Below are 18,071 nucleotides of genomic sequence, written 5' to 3' on the forward strand. Positions count from 1 at the left end.
AATTTCTGTCATCTCAAGGAGGACACCATTGTGTGACAAGTGGTCTGCTGTACGTTTGTCTAGAAAGGTTTCCAGGGCCCTTAATCCAAATTATTTTTTAATACAGGTGTAAAGCCCTACTACATCCAGGGTGACCAGGTGTAGGGTGTCTGTCCAGGAGAAGCCCTCCAATTTGCCCAATATATCCTTAGTATCTCTTAGGTAGGCAGGAAGGTTCTGCACCATGGGCTGGATGAAAGTGTCTACATACTCAGAAAGCCTTTCCGTAGGTGAGTTGACTCCTGAAATAATAGGGCGGCCAGGTGGGAAGGGGCCTCCCTTATGAATCTTGGGGAGTATATATATGCAGGGGTAGGAGGGGGTTGTTACTGTTAAGTATTGGCACTCCTCAGCACTTAGTAAGCCTATTTCACGCCATTCTGTGAGCTTCATATTTATATGGGATGTGAGAGTTTCAATGGGGTTGTGGCCAAGTCTGGTGTAGCAAGTGGAATCAGAGAGCTGGCGGGAAATTTCATTCATGTAATCAACCTTATTCATGATAACTACATTCCCCCCTTTATCCGCCTCTCGGATGACAATTTTTTCATCTGACTGGAGTCTTTTCAGGGCTTCCGATTCTAACCGGGTGAGATTGTATTTAGGCGGGGGAGCACGCTTAGAATTTTCAAGCATTTGGTGGAAAGAGAGGCTGACTTTTTCTCGGAAGATATCAATGTTTGGATGGGTGCCAGTGGGGGTGAATTTGTATCTTGGTTTCAAACCACTTTCGATATGTACATCCTCAACGACATTCAATTCATTCCTTACACTTTCAATGTCAACAGATGTGTCAAGTTCAACGGAGATCATTGCTTGTAAGGTATTTATTTCATTAACAGTATAGTCAATAACAGTGTTAACATTATTCTGATTAGCATGATTAGTGGGGTTACGTGCAAAATGATCTTTGAGTTTTACCAGTCGAACAAATTTCATCAAATCAACAAATAAATTGACATCTCCACCCATTTGGTTGGGGCAAAAGCCTAAACCCTTGTTAAGTACAGAAATTTCATCCTGATCTAGAGCTCTTTCTGATAGGTTAACCACAATGGACTTCACTGTGTTGTCACTCTCCGAGCTAACTATTGTGGAGGATTCCCCTTCTTTTTGGACCTCGTTACACTCTCCACTGATTCTGGATTTGGTTTCTTTGGGTTTCTGTTTGCGTTTCTGCCAGTTCCTCCCTCCCCGTCTTGTCTTTGAGGTTCTTTGTGAACCGGTCGTGCCCCTAACCTCCACCTCTCCATCTCCAATAAATAATTATTGGGCCTTATGTCGGTCATGTTGGAACTTATTGGTTCAGTCGTGGAGGCTGAGCTTGCCGCAGATGAGAGTGATGTGATACTACTCGCTGAGCCTAATTCGGGGGTCTCAGATCTCTGCCTTTTACCTTCTCCTGGGACTTTCACCTTATCATATTTTTTGGAAAAGGTATAGACCCTCCCATCACTATAATCTTTGTCCCACCCGGGGCAGTAGAAATTTGGGACCATGCTCTTACTGGTCTTACCTACTCATAGAACCAATTCATAGAAATCAATACAAAACTTTGTTCATTCATAATCTTGGAGTCAGACTCTTCTTCTAAACAGAATTCCATTCACTTTTCATTTAACAGGCCTACTGGGATACAGTGCCCACTCCCTCTTCCATTGGACTAACAGGACCTCCAGTCCTACACCAGTTCCTTTTTTGACTCAGGTAACTACTATGGGGCAGTTAGTTACTCTTTTGCATGTGATCTTTGACCACTTGCTCTACAATATCTGTATACAGTAATGTTACCATTCCCAGCACAGGTTATAAGCTGGCTCTTCGCGCTTTTATATCCTTTTAGCATACGGACTGAGCAATTATTGTGAGCGAGGTGACATGAATCTCCATACCACCCAAGCACTCCAAAGATACTTCTTCCACTGTTAATCGCTAACAAACTTATAGTAAGTAGTAATTTCCCATATTGAACTGGACTGGTGATAGGGAGCCTAATTTCCCTAGCCGGGCTGATGTTATTAGGATCATTATACTTTGTCAACCTGTTGTCTATCAAACACACTAACATAGTATGGTGTTGTTAAATAAATATTCCACTTCTTTTCATACCCCAGTCAAGAACTCGTTTTGTATAATCAGCCTCTGAGAGAACAACTATAGAACAGGATTACATTGGCCGGGAAGGTGACCCCTGGACCCCGCTTCCTCATATGTTCTTCCACACATGCGACGTCCACCTGACTTAAAAGGTAAATGGGCATTGGACCATTGGTATGACTTGTCAGGTAAAATTAGGTGAATACACCTTGCTTGGTCCCTCACCATTTAAGACTTTTTTGTGCTAGCTTTATCCATAACACCAAACTGCCCTCATGGATTCACTTTTTCCTCAAAATGGGCTGCCTGTTCTGAGCTCCCTTGTATCCCTTTAAATTCATATTAAACTTATACCAGTTCCCTTTTTCCAATTCACCTCTCACTTAGTATTATGGTCAGTTACATGGGCCTTATGCCATGTATACATTTCCGCTTCCTAGTGTGTGTACTTATTGTTGTAACAAATTAAACCAAAACCAGATGCCAGATAGGGCGGTTCATAATAATCTGGAATTGGTAGAGATTCCTTCTGAATTGAAGGATTTAAATACTTATGAATCTATTTTGATTCAAAGTATCCATCCTTTTCAAGCTATTGTAAGAATGGAACCAAAGACAGGGAAGTTGCCTCCATCAGATTTACAGAGAGGATTAAAGGGAAGAGTTGTTTATTTGCCTCTAGATTTGAACAAAAACATTAACACAATTGGAGTAGAGAAAGTGGAAGAGGAACCTTTAGTTATCATAGTTAATGGTGTTCCGACAAAGAGTAAGAAAATATGGCAAGATTTAGTGGATGTTAGGAAAGTCAAAAAGGCAACATTGTATTTGAAAAAAAATAATAAGTACTATAAGAATGTATATGTTGCCGAAGAGGAAGTAAGTGAGGAAGAGGATAGCGATTTGTGTCCTGGTCAAATTGAGAAAGTAGAAGCCTCTAAAAAGGAAGAAATTTATTAACATTATAGTGTTCATCCTTTGCATTCCAAGGAAGCTATGGGGAATGCTATTGAGTTGTTTCAAATGAAACAAGCCAAAGGGAGTCCCATTAGTGTTTGGGAGGAAAGTTTGGAAGCTCGGTGTTTCCCACAGCTATTTCCCACAGGTCGAGGAGGACGATATGATGAGCGACCTGTTCAAATTCCTGCTTCAGAATACCGGACTTTACGATTGTATGCAGAAGATGCTAGGTTTCGACAATGCATTCCCTATTTGTTTCATCTCCTGTTTGAAAGCGATCTGTCAGGACTGTCATATGCAGTGAACCACATCTTTAAAAGTGGTATACAGATGCGAAACATCTCGGCAAGGGACTTTATGGATAAAGTCAATGTCCAAGACAGTATTTTGGATTCTCACCCAATTAATCTCATGGCGTGTCAGCGTGGTACTAATGAGTACTGGTACCGTTGTCATGGTGATTTAAAATGTATGCTGAGGAACTTAGGAACTCCGACATGGTTCCTCACTCTCAGCTGTGCCGAGTATAGCTGGGAAGACTTACTCAAATTTCTACGAGAGGCAAATGGAAACATTGAAAACATCGAATTCAAGACACCCGGAGAACTGTGCTCTTTGGATCCAGTGAATGTATGCAGGTACTTCAATCATAGATTTGAAGCTATGATGTCTTTCATCATGAATAAGAAGAATCCACCTCTTGGAGAGGTGTTGGATTTTTTCTGGAGAAAGGAGTACCAAGCAAGAGGTGCTCCTCATATACATATGCTGCTATGGATCAAGGATGCACCTAAATTTGGAACAGATCCGGATGACTTAGTGATGAGTTTCATAGAACAGTATTCTACGTGTGCTGTTCCAAACGCAAAGGAGAAGAAAAGCCTAAGAGAACAAGTTCTACGTTTCCAAAGCCATCGTTGTGGAAAGTACTGTCGTCGTAGATTCAGAAACAAGGACAAGTTCTACACCAAATGTCGTTTCAACTTTCCACGACCGGTGATTTCTAAAGGAAGAGTAAACAGTTTGATGTCTTCACTGCGACATAATGTGACGAGGAAATCACCCAAAAACACATACAATTTGAAAAGAAACAAAGAGTCCAAGTACATCAACGACTACAACCCTGTGATTTTGTCCATGTGGAATGCTAACATGGATATACAGTTTGTGGCTGACAACTGTATGGCTGTGGCTCAGTATGTGACATCTTACATCACTAAAAAAGAAAAGACAGAATTGAAGGATATGTGGGAGGATATTTCCCATGAAAAGAGCCTCAGCAAGAAGTTGTACAGTTTCAGTTTGAAGATGTTGTCGCATCGAGAAATCGGAGCTTACGAATGTTCTGACCGCTTGTCTTCAGCAAGTCTCTATGCCAAATCCAGGAGTATCGTATGGGCGAGTCTTGGTCTTGCTGCAACGCGAAATCGAGTTCTAAAACCTGTCCGGGAAATTGAGTATTTGGCGGAAAAGGAGCCAAACAGTACCGACATTTTGAAGACCAACATGTTGGATACATATTATCCAAATCGAAGCAGTCACCGCGAGAATGTTTGTCTATATGAGGTTCTACAAAATTACATATTCAAGAAGAACATCAAAGAAGATATTGAGAAAGGAGTGTATGCTGTAATTGGAAATGAGGGATGTCTGGTCAAGCAAAGAAAATGCCACTTGGTAAACCATCGAAAATTGAGTGGCGAATCTCCAGAAAAAAAAGAGTTTTTCTATTTAGCACTCTTGCAACTTTTCAAGCCTTGGCGTGCAGAAGAAGAACTGCTTGGAGATTTTCTTTGTTACGAAGACTCTTTCAATGCCGCCAAGGAGACCATAGAATGTTCTGTTTTTTCCAAATATCTAGAAATGTTGACTTTGGAAATCGAGCAGGAAGCAACGATTGCAGCCGAGATTGCTAGAGACAGTTCTCAGGACAGTCAGAGTTCTGTTTCATTGAGTCAGGATCCACTAGGAGAACCTGGTATCGAAAATGAAGCCGCCACTGCCATGAATGAAGTAGAAAGAGCCATGGCACATGCTCAGGAGGATGCGGTTAACTTAGAAGACTTGGAAAGACAACTCAACATTGAGCAGAGGAAAATATATGACGAAGTTACCAAGGAAATTGAGCATGGATTAAATCATGAGAAGAAAGAGTGCTCATGTACGTCGTTGAAGCCTGTCCGATTGTACGTGAGTGGAGAAGCGGGAACTGGAAAAAGTTTCCTCATTAAAGCAATTTCTTGTTATCTGCAGAAAAGGACTGAGTCATCGCTGTCTTGTGTTGTCACCGCTCCAACTGGACTGGCAGCACATAACATTAAAGGTATTACTTTGCATCGTCTACTGATGTTGCCAGTGGAGCATGACAACAAATTACAATACCACAAGTTATCTGGAGATGCTTGTTGTGAAGTTTCAAAAGTCTTGAGGAAAATGAAACTTCTTATCATTGACGAAGTAAGTATGGTTTCAAATCTCATGCTTGCCTTTGTGCATTTGAGAATGCAAGAAGTTCTTAAAACAGAGTATGATGTGTTATTTGGTGGCAAACACATCATTGTTTTCGGAGATCTTCTGCAGCTAACACCAGTGAAAGGACAACCTGTGTTCAAAATACTTACGCATGAAGATACCAGGAAGTGCCTGGGGAGCATTGGCAATGTCAATATATGGTTAAACTTCAATTATGCTGAACTGCATGAAAATATGCGTCAGGCGGAGGATGAAGATTACAAGAATATTTTACAAGATGTTAGAATTGGAAAAGTGACCGAGTATGCGAAAGAAGCTTTACATGCACGATTACTGTCAAATTTATATCCAGAACAAGACATTGTGCCTGAGAATATCTTTAAGAAAATTACTGAGAAGAAATCTGGAATATGTTTGATGCCAACTCTTGCAGAATGTGCCATCTTCAACAACAAAATGTTGAATTTAGAAAAACAAGAGATTGTGAAACTTGAAGCTATTGACAAAATAGAGCATATGGGATCAACAATTATTTTGTCTGAGAATTTGAAATCAAAATTGGATTCATTAGAGAAGACTATATCTAAAACTGCGGGTTTTGAAAAGACTTTGAATGTGTGCTTGAATTGCCGAATCATTTTGAGAAGGAATTTACATGTTGAAAGAGGTCTGGTAAATGGATCAATGGGTAATGTTGTTGATTTTGAAAAATACAGAAATAGAGATGGTATTGAATTTTAAAAAATTAAATTTGATGGCATTGAGGAAGTACAGCTAATTGGTTGTTCTTCTGCTAGATTTTTGCTTGTAAAAGACTTATATGTGCGCCGTAAGCAGTTTCCTGTTTGCTTGGCATATGCTGTGACAATCCATAAATCGCAAGGTTTAAGTGTAGATAGTGCTTTAGTGAATATTGGCAGTTCTGTGTTCAAGGAGGGTATGGCATATGTGGCATTGTCACGAGTTAGAACTTTATCGGGATTGTACTTGATTGACTGTGATGTCACAAACATTTGTGCAGATCTAGATTGTGTTAAGGAATACAATAGGTTAAGAAGAGAGTATGCGCCACATTTGCCTCAATATCCTTTATTTGAGAAACATGTGGTAGGCCGGAAACGAAGAAATGTGACCAATAGTTGGGAGGTTATAGCAAAAAGACGAAAAGTTGATGAACCTGAAATTATAAGCAGAAAGAAAATGGATTCTGTTGAAGATGTTGTTGGTTTTAAATTTGAAAATAGTTCTGGTGTCAACTGCTATGCTAATGTAGTGGTTAATGTTCTCTTTTCACTAGAGACTTTCAAAGAACAGATTGTGATCAATTCGGAACAAAGTTTATGCTGTTTGTTGAATTCTGTGTTAGAGAAATGTAGTGCTGATAAAACGAGAGTAGAAAGTGTGTCTGAAATTCGTTTTCTGTTAGACGAATGTTCAGGTCAAACAGAATTCTCTGAAAATATTCAGCAGGATTGTCAGGAGTTTTCAATGTATATGCTTGATGTATTGCAAGATGAGGGTGTAGATGTAGATTATCTACCTTTCATATTAATGGCAGCATGACTGCGAGAATTGTAGGCTATCAAGTACTACTAGTGTAGACTCAGAAAGATTTATATATTTAACTTTGCCAGACTGTAAATCAGTGTCCTTTCATAAGCTAGTAAAAGCAGCTGATCACAACATGGAGTGTAGCCAATGTAAATCTGAAATGATGTCAACCTTATTTTTACGAAGATATGGCCTGTATGTCATTTTAATGTTCCAACGATGTAGGACTGATGGAACAAAATTGACAACTTTAATAAAAAATGTTGTTGCTTCGCAGTTGTCAATATCAGGAAGGACTTTTGTAACTGCAGCAATTATATTTCATGACGGTCCTACAACAACATCAGGACATTACACAACTTATTTAAAGTCCAGAAACGGCTGGTCATTCTGCAACGATTCTGCTTTAACTTTCAAAAAGAAATTGCCTTTTGACCTTAAAAATTCTTACCTGGTGTTTTTAAAACCAACATTTTAGGGACAGAATCTTGGGATTTGTTCTGAGCAATTTCAAGAGGTTCATGGAGTAGAGGGAATGTAAGTCTGCAATGCTGTCTAGATTATTTATCCAAACTTTTGATCATAATGTCATTTTAAAAATTCAAAAATATAAACCTGATGCAAGTAACTCTGCTTCATAGTAAGCAGTATCAGTGTCATAGGAAATGTAGAACATGAGTGAGCAACAAGGGTAAGATATTAATACTCCAGGATTGTGAAAGTAATCTTAAACGTTTTCTTTCTGAAAGTTGTGAAAATAGAAAATGACGGGATTTGCTTACAAGAATTCCAAGAGTTGTAAATTGCTCTAACATGATTTGGCCATGTGGAAACATGTGGTAGAATGTGAGAAGTCTTTTATCGTATGTAACATATTTTTCAAAACGATGGAGGTTTTCTTTCAGAAAGTGGCGGGCTGAAAATATTAATAGCACAACAGAGTGTACGCTGTTCATAGGACATCCTTTGACGTCATTGAAAGTAAGTTAATTTTAAGGAGTTTTGAATTCTGATTTCTTACGTTGTATGGGTTTTTTAAACACAATCATTTTGATTGTGTTTTTTTCCCCGCTGTTACATGATGAATACCTTCAAGTCACTGATTTTAGTGAATTTGATACTTTCTGAGAACAGCAAAAATAAACCATTTAATACATTTTCTACTTTTTGTACTTATGATATACATTTAGAAATGTGAGGTAGACATGGAGAAACTGAGGCTTCTGTAAGTGTCAAAGTTAATGCATACAGTGCTGCACTTCTGGGTACTGTTTTATTTTGAAACCTGAGTAGGCCTCACCTCAAACAAACCTCTGGAAAGAACACATCTTATTTGCATCCTGAAACAATCATTTAAAATGTTAGGGACAATTTTATGATGGCTTTACATCTCTTTTGCGCTGCCATTGCATCACTGTTATGAGACATCAGCAGTGCAAAAGATGCACCATGTTCCAAAATAGGCCTCACTTCATCAGCATCAAGATACTGTTAGTTTAAAATATATATTTTTAGGACTGTGTAGGGGGCCTAGAGAAGCAGAGGCTTCTGTAAATGTCAAAGTTGCTGAAAAACTGTTTGTCCTTCAACCTTTTCCCTTGTCTTTTCTAATTTTTAAATTTATGTTTTAATATTTTTCAAATGTTTGTTCTCTCTTTCACAGATTGAAAGTATGAAAAAAAAGTGAAAAAATTAACAAGAATTATAAGGTAAATGTTTTCTACTCTTTTCGTTATATTTCTATCACATTCACCTACTATAGGGCTTCAGACTATAGAGCTTTAAACAAAGTTTAACTAAATGTGGAAATTTGGAACTGTGCCCCTGGCTTTTAGGTCAATGCGCAAGTGCATTGACCTAAAATGTGTGTGCACATTACCAAATCGCCGTCTTTTCCCTCAGCCGCACTCCTCCCACACCTTTGAAGTGAAGATTAGCTTCACTTCAAAGGCCCCAGCTGCTTTACACCCTCATTCTGCTCTCCCCGCTCTGTCCCCTCCCCTGTCCGCCGTCTGCATTTCTCGTCCCCCCCTCCCCACACTAACGCTACTCACACACGCAACGCCACTCACACACGCAACACCACTCACACACGCAACGCCACTCACACACGCAACGCCACTCACACACGCAACTCATCCACGCAACGCCACTAAACCATGCAACGCCACTCATCCACGCAACGCCAATCATCCATGCAATGCCAATCATCCATGCAATGCCACTAATCCACGCAACACCACTCATCCATTTGCAAAACCAAAAGGACAAACTCTTATATTGTGTGACCTATTGCATTTTCAATGCATGATTCTTTCACTTCCTTATCTATTTTGTTTTCCACAATTATATCCTCTTCCATCTTTTCTTCGGTAAATAAATCTATTAAACAGCATCTCTGGTTTAGTCCCTATAGCTGTATTTCTTTTAACATTACTCTCTGTTTACTTCCCTTGTACTTACTCCTTTATTTTATTTTTTTTTAAATTTGAGGTTAGCTCCTGGTTCGCGTACCGGCGAGCGAACCGGAAAGTGAACTAAAAAAAAACCCAGCTTGCTAGAGTGTTACACATTCTAGCAATTTTTGTATAAAGGGGAGGTAGTTCTGAAAAGAACTTTTTTTGATGTTTTTGTTGTTTTATATATTTTTTTTCTTTTTTGAACATTATTTGTTTTTTTTGTATTTTTTGAACAATTTTATGGTTTTTTTGTTTTTTTTGAAAGGGAAAGAACAAAAAACAGGTATTGAAAAGGGCTCAACAGGAGCAAAAAAAAAATTACTTCTTGTGACGTTTAGGGCATTGGTGTTTTTCGAATGCTAAATTAACTAATTTAACACTCATATTTGCACATGAAAATAATGCGCCACAATATAAGCATACAATTTTCATATGTACAACATTTTTTTGAATATTTGGCATGGTATCTTGTTCTTCTGCAACTGTCAGTGATATTTCTGATGATGACCTGGCCGCAGAAGTTGGAGGATTATCTTGTAGGTCACGCATCTCTGCCCGGCTATAATTCAGAGGATGCCACCTCTGCATATGACGATGCATAGTGTGGTTCCCATAACTATATTTTTTTTCAGTGCCTCTAGATAATTCATCTTTGCAAATTAGGCACGTCACATAACGTGCATTCACTTTTTTCTTTCCTGCTGGAATAGAAAAAAACTGCCAAATAAAACTAGTTTTTTTTTTAAGATACCCGGGGCAACTCTTTTAAAAATTGTGTTGCCTGATCTTCCTCTTCTTCTTCTTCTTCATCCTCTTCCTCCTCTGGGTATCCCAGGAACTGTGGAGCTGGTCCTCTCTTGTGAGGAGGTGGTGGTGGTGGTGGTGGGGATCCAGCAGCTGATGCAACTAGTGAAGCCATTTTCAAAAATAGGTCTTCCTTTCTCAAAGTTGAAAGTCAGAGTGAGAAAAAAGGTGGGGGCTTTCATCATTTGGGAAAAAAATAGTTCTAAACCAATGAAAAGTCTTATTTTTAAGGTCACATGACCTAGTCTTACATCATTAGGAAACCAAAAGTGAAATGAACCAATGAAAAGTTTTATGAACAAGTCACATGACCTGTTCCGCTTACGTTATGCGCTGCGCGCCGCGATCCGGTTCGCTTCCGGAAAGCTGCGTTTCGCGCCTCGTTCGCGGTCCGGAGCACTTCCGGGTGCGCTAACGCGGCGCGTCATAAGACGCATTATGCGGCAACGTGATATGTCGCGCTTCTGCGACGCGTCACGATGTTGATTTCTGACGCGGCAGTTACGCAAACGGAACGTTTACCAGTTAGCGGAAAGGGTCGCGGCATCAAATTGAGCTAACGGAAAGCTTCCCGGTTCGCGAACCGGGAGCTAACAAAAAAAAATATTAAAAAAAAATAAACATAAACATATAAAATATATTTTTGGATTTAAAGAAAAATACATTTTACAGCTACAGATATTAGCTTTTAAAAAACCAATGAAATTCACTGAAAAAACCATAGGTTATAGACCATATATAGTTAGGAATTTGCATTTACAAAACCTTGAAAATTCACTGAAAAAACCATAGGTTATAGACCATATATAGTTAGGAATTAGCATTTTCAAAACCTTATTTTACTCGCACAAAACCATTGAAATTCGCATATATAGTTAGATGCACTAACTATATATCGCGCACCCGCAATCCACTGCTGATGATGTCACATATTAAATCATTCATGACATGCTCAGTGACATCACTGATGACATCACTGATGACATCTCAAATGACATCACTGATGACATCACTGATGACATCTCAAATGACATCAATGATGACATCACTGATGACATCACTGAAGACATCTCAAATGACATCACTGATGACATCTCATTTGACATCTCATTTGACATTACTGAGCACATCACTGATGACATCATTCATGTGATAAAACGATGAACCTCTTCAGACTCTAATATAACCTTAGATACACTCAGTGTAAACAGACACTCACAGACTGTCACTCATCCATGGAGTTACTCACACACCTAGTCAGTCATGCAAAGAATCAATCACACCTCCATTTCCTCAACTATACAGTTATACACACCTTACTTATTCAAACATATACTAACACATATTTACTCTCTTATACAATCCCTGATACAAGTTCACAATGATCCATACAGCCACTTACACATTCACTGGCTCTTATGCACAGTTATTTATATATGTCAACTCTCACATGTCCTGTGTTTTACATATGTACTTACTTTGACATGTAGCACTGAGATATCCATTCACTCACCAATACACTCATGCACACAGTCAACCACCCATACAGCTGTTTCCACATGCAGTTTTGAACCCATACATCTAGTGAATCAACTGTTCATACATCTATGCACAGAGTCACACAACTTCCAGACACCCACACACACACTCACTCTCCCATACAAATTCTTGGGCAACCAATCAATAACCCATATAGTTACTCATATTGGTACTGATCAACACATGCACCATCTTACACAACAACAGACATACTGATGCACACATTCAGACAGTTTAGTCACTAACCTATGCACTCAGTGAGACACATTTAATCATTTTCTCATACAGTCAGTCATGCACCTACTAAATCCTTCATCCAGACACTTATACATCCATGCATTCTTCAATATTAAGACATATTTTAACTTTACAGAAACTTACAGTCACTGGATGATGTAATCAGTGATGTCATCAGTGATGTCACTGACCATGTCATGAATGATGTAATATGTGACATCATCAGCAGTGGATTGCGGGTGCGCGATATATAGTTATTGCAACTAACTATATATGCAAATTTCTATGGTTTTGTGCGAGTAAATTAAGGTTTTGTAAATGCTAATTCCTAACTATATATGGTCTATAACCTATGGTTTTTTCAGTGAATTTTCAAGGTTTTGTAAATGCTAATTCCTAACTATATATGGTCTATAACCTATGTTTTTTTCAGTGAATTTCAATGGTTTTTTAATAGCAAATATCCAAAGCTGTAAAATGTGTTCTTATTCTAATTCACAAATATATTTCATATATATTTGTATTATATTTTTTAATTCAATTTATATTATAGTTTAAATTATTTTTTCTTGTTTCGCTACCAGTTCGCAAACCGGTAAACGTTCCGTTAGTGCAAATACCGCGTTAGAAAGGCACATCGTGACGCGTCCCGTAAATGCAACCTATCGCGTTACTACGTAATGCCCCTTATGACGTGCTGCGTTAGCGCACCCGGAAGCATTCTGGAACGCGAACCAAGGCGCGAAACGTAAAGCCCCGGAATCGATCCGAGGCGCGGCGCGGAACGCGGAACGTAAGCATAACAGGTCATGTGACTAGTTCATAAAAGTTTTCATTGGTTCATTTTACTTTTAGTTTCCTAATGATGGAACGATTGATCATATGACGTAAAATAAACACTTTTCATTGGTTTCGAACATTTTCTTTTCTCAAATGATGAAAGTCCCACCTTTTTTCCTCACTCTGACTTTCATTTTTATGAGGGAAAGACCTGTTTTTGTTTGCTAAGACATGGCATTTGTATTAGCTGCAGCTGGTGGATCTCCACCACCTCCACCACCCCCAAAGAAGAGAGGACCGACTAGCCAGGTCATCTTCGACCAGGAAGAAGAAGAGGAAGACGAGGAACAGGAGCAAGGGACAAGTGGCTTTCTGAAAGAAATGCCAAGAACGTCCCATGTGAAAGTGAATTTTATCTGGCAATTATTTTTCTTTTCCTTCTCATGAAAAGAAAGTTAATGCCAGGTACGTTACCTGCCTCATCTGCAAAAAAAAACTCTTGAGAGGAACCGAAAAAAAATATAGCTATGGTAATCATACCATGCATTGGCACATGGAGAGTTGGCACCCTCTTAATTATTCTAAAGCACAACTTCGAGATTTGGTGGATAACCCCCGACCGGCTAAAATATCCACCAATGACTTAGCAATAAGTGAGTCAGAGGCAAGGGAAACGGTCCCAAATCTCCAAAAGAACTTTGGGCAGATGAGATTGACATGTGTAGCATGTGGAAAATTAATTTCATGCGGAGAGATGAGTCTTACTTTAATAAATAGATCATTTGAAAATCATCAATGTCCAAAACGTCCAAGAAAGTAATTTTTTTTTTGTTGCTCCTGTTGAGCCCTTTGAAGTGAATCATTTTTGTTTCCCCTTCCTCAAAAAAAACACAAAAAAATAAAACATCAAAAATAATAAAAAAAAGTTCTTTTCAGAACTACCTTCCCTTTAAAAAAAAATTGCTAGAATGTTTAGCACTCTAGCATCCTCTATTTCTTTTGATTCGCTTCCTGGTTAGCGTTCGGGTACGCGAACCGGGAGCGAACTAAAAAAAATATTTTTTTTAAAAAGACGAGTAAATAAACAGAGAGTAATATGAAAAGAAAGATAAATAGAGGGAGTAACACACAGTTACTGTTGAAAGAGGGACTGATAAAAGAAGTGAAAAGAGTAGTATAAGTAAGTAAAAGAAAAAGAAATGAAGGAAGTAGCAAAGACAGGAAACTAAGGGTTAAAGAAAAGAAGTAGTGGAACTAATAAAAGTTAAATCTGATAGACATGCAACGTAAAGAGTACTAAACACTTTGTACTTATAATTGTCATTACCGTACTAAATTATCTTTTTTATACTTTTAATCTGTGTAAGAAAGAACAAAAAAATTTAAATTAATACAAGGTGGTAAAAAAAGTGTGAGCATGAGACAAAATGAATGTTAAATGTTGTATACTTGTAAAGCGCACAGATGCCGGAGCAAAGAGGCGTCCCAGCGCTGTATACCGCTGGGGAACCCATCCTGGCTTTCCCTGTGAGATGGTCCCTCCTGGGCATCCCCAAGGTGAAGCCAGGCATCCCCGGTGCTGATGGGGCCGTTAGTAGAGATTAAGCAAGCTATTGCCCAGAGTTGCTGAGTGGGACCCATGGTTGGAGTAAGCACCGAGGCGAGAATTATCGAGTCCGCTGACCATGGCTCAAGACCCTGCCACGTCAGGAATCGAACCCTGGTCCCGGGCCGACCTCTGCTTCCGGGTCTGCCGCCTCTAACCAGTGAGCCACACCAATCCATATACATATTAGAAATCACAATTCAAAGTAGAAAATTAATTAAACATATTTAATGGTTTATTTTTGCTGTTATCAGAAAATATCAAATTTCACTGAAAACAGTGAGTTGAAGGTATTCATCATATAACAGCGGGGAAAAAAAAACACAATCAAAATGATTGTGTTTAAAAAACCCAAATAATATAAATAAGCAGAAATAGGAACTTCTCCAAAGTAACTTACTTTCTATGACGTCAAAGGATATCCTATGAACAGCTTATACTCTGTTGTGCTATTACTATTTTCTGCCCACCACTTTCTGAAAGATAAACTCAATTGTTTTAAGAAAACTGAGACATACAAAGCAATTTAAAACGGCACACTAAGTTACAGCAACACCTAGAATCATTATAGTCCAATTACCTACCCTAAATTCTGGCTTCAAAAATCAAGTCAAAAGGCAACATTGCTTCGTACTCAATTAGTAATGTTTGCTGAAAGACTAGTCATTTTTTAAATTTCAAATAAGCTGTGTAATATCCAGATGTTGTCAAAGGACCAGCATATTATATAAAAGCTGCAGTTGCAAATGTTCTTCCTGAAATAGATGACTGTGTTGCCCAAATTTCTTTTATTACACTTAACAACTTTTTTTCCATCCAGTTTATGTAGTTCAAATTGTAAAATGACATTTCACTCATGAGTTTCCATAAAAAATATGCACATACTTGCAGACTTACATTTCCTCTACTCTTTATTTTTATCTGCTGCTTGACTTAGCTTATAAAAACAAACAGTTTTCGCTCTGTACTACAATTATCCACAAGGCCATATAGAGTAGTAGCCATTAGAACTTCTGTAAATTCCTCTAAACAAATCCCAAGCTTCCTTTCCTAAAATTTTGGTTGTAAGAACACCAGGTAAGAATTTTGAAGGTGGAAAGGCAATCTTTTTTTGAAAGTTAAAACAGAATCATTGCAGAATGACCAACCGTTTCCAGATTTCAAATAAGCTGTATAATGTCCTGAATTAGTTGAAGGACCGTTATGATATATAATTGCAGTAGTTATAAAAGTCCTTCCTGATATTGACAACTGCGAAGCCACAAATTATTAATTAAAGTTGGCAATTTAGTTCCATCAGGCCTACATTGTTGGAACATTAAAATGACATACTGGCCATAACTTCGTAAAATTAACGTGGACAGCATTCCAGACTTACATTGGCTGCACTCCATGTTTTGATCGGCTGCCTTTACTAGCTTATTGAAGGATACTGATTTACTGTCAGGCAAAGTTAAATATATAAATCTTTCTGAGTCTACAATAGTAGTACTTGATAGCCTACTGTTCTCGCAGTCATGCTGCCATCGATAAGAAAGGCCAAATAGATAATCTACATCTACACCCTCATCTTGCAATACATCAAGCATATACATTAAAAACTTCTGATAATCCTGCTGAATATTTTCAGAGAATTCTGTTTGACCTGAACATTCGTCTAACAGAAAATGAATTTCAGACACACTTTCTACTCTGGTTCTATCAGCACTACATTTCTCTAACACAGAATTCAACAAACAGCATAAACTTTGTTCCGAATTGATCACAATCTGTTCTTTGAAAGTCTCTAGTGAAAAGAGAACATTAACAACTACATTAGCATAGCAGTTGACACCAGAACTATTTTCAAATTTAAAACCAACAACATTTTCAACAGAATTCATTTTATTCCTGCTTACAATTTTGGGTTCATCGACTTTTGGTCTTTTTGCTACAACCTCCCTACTATTACTGATATTTCTTTGTTTCCGGCCTACCACACGTTTCTCAAACAAAGGATATTGAGGCAAATGTGGCGCATACTCTCTTCTTAACCTATTGTATTCCTTAACACAATCTAGATCCGCACAAATGTTTGTGACATCACAGTCAATCAAGTACAATCCCGATAAAGTTCTGACTCGTGACAATGCTACATAAGCCATACCCTCTTTGAATACAGAACTGCCAATATTCACTAAAGCAGTGTCTACACTTAAACCTTGCGATTTATGAATTGTCACCGCATATGCCAAGCAAACAGGAAACTGCTTACGGCGAACATATAAGTCTTTAACAAGCAAAAACCTAGCAGAGCAACGACCAATTAGCTGTACTTCCTCAATGCCATCAAATTTAATTTTTAAAAATTCAATTCCATCTCTACTTCTGTATTTCTCAAAATCAACAACATTACCCATTGATCCATTTACCAGACCTCTTTCAACATGTAAATTCCTTCTCAAAATGATTCGGCAATTTAAGCACACATTCAAAGTCTTTTCAAAACCCGCAGTTTTAGATATCGTCTTCTCTAATGAATCCAATTTAGATTTCAAATTCTCAGACAAAATAATTGTTGCTCCCATATGCTCTATTTTGTCAATAGCTTCCAGTTTCACAATCTCTTGTTTTTCTAAATTCAACATTTTGTTGTTGAAGATCGAACATTCTGCAAGAGTTGGCATCAAACATATTCCAGATTTCTTCACAGTAATTTTCTGAAAAATATCCTCTGGCAAAACGTCTTCTTCTGGATATAAATTTGACAGTAAGCATGCATGTAAAGCTTCTTTACCAAGCTCAGTCACTTTCCCGATTCTAATATCTTGTAGAATATTCTTGTAATCTTCGTCCTTCGCCTGACACATATTTTCACGCAGCTCAGCATAACTGAAGTTTAACCATATGTTAACGTTGCCAATGCTCCCTAGGCACTTCTTGGTATCTTCATGTGTAAGCAGTTTAAACACTGGTTGTCCTTTCACTGGTGTCAGCTGCAGAAGATCACCAAAAACAATGATGTGTTTGCCACCGAATAACACATCATACTCTGTTTTAAGAACTTCCTGCATTCTCAAATGCACAAAAGCAAGCATGACATTGGAAACCATGCTTACTTCGTCAATGATAAGAAGTTTCATCTTCTTCAGGACTCTAGATACTTCACAACAAGCATCTCCAGATAACTTGTGGTATTGTAATTTGTTATCATGCTCCACTGGCAGCATCAGTAACCGATGCAAAGTAATCCCTTTAATGTTATGAGCTGCCAGTCCAGTTGGAGCGGTCACAACACAAGACAACGATGACTCAGTCCTTTTCTGCAGATAACATGAAATTGCTTCAATAAGGGAACTTTTTCCAGTCCCTGCTTCTCCACTCACGTACAGTCGGACAGGCTTCAACGACGTACATGAGCACTCTTCCTTCTCATGACTTAATCCATGCTCAATTTGGTTGGTAACTTCGTCATATATTTTCCTCTGCTCAACGTTAAGTTGTCTTTCCAATTCTTCTAAGTTAACCGCATCCTTCTGAGCATGTGC

General features: G+C 38.3%; 1 protein-coding gene across 1 annotated transcript in view; it reads left to right on the forward strand.

The window, feature by feature from the left end:
* Positions 1-1,326: 1,326 nt before the first annotated feature.
* LOC147718192 (vomeronasal type-2 receptor 1-like) overlaps positions 1,327-18,071 on the forward strand; it is a 196,433-nt gene continuing 179,688 nt past the window's right edge. Inside the window, exon 1 of the mRNA XM_086967156.1 lies at positions 1,327-1,476. Within this exon, the coding sequence (XP_086823282.1) occupies positions 1,327-1,476 (150 nt within the window). The remainder of the gene's footprint in view (positions 1,477-18,071) is intronic.

The sequence above is a fragment of the Lissotriton vulgaris genome, chromosome 4_1 (genome assembly GCF_964263255.1).
Source record: "Lissotriton vulgaris chromosome 4_1, aLisVul1.2, whole genome shotgun sequence".
In the NCBI taxonomy this organism is placed as follows: Eukaryota; Metazoa; Chordata; class Amphibia; order Caudata; family Salamandridae; genus Lissotriton; species Lissotriton vulgaris.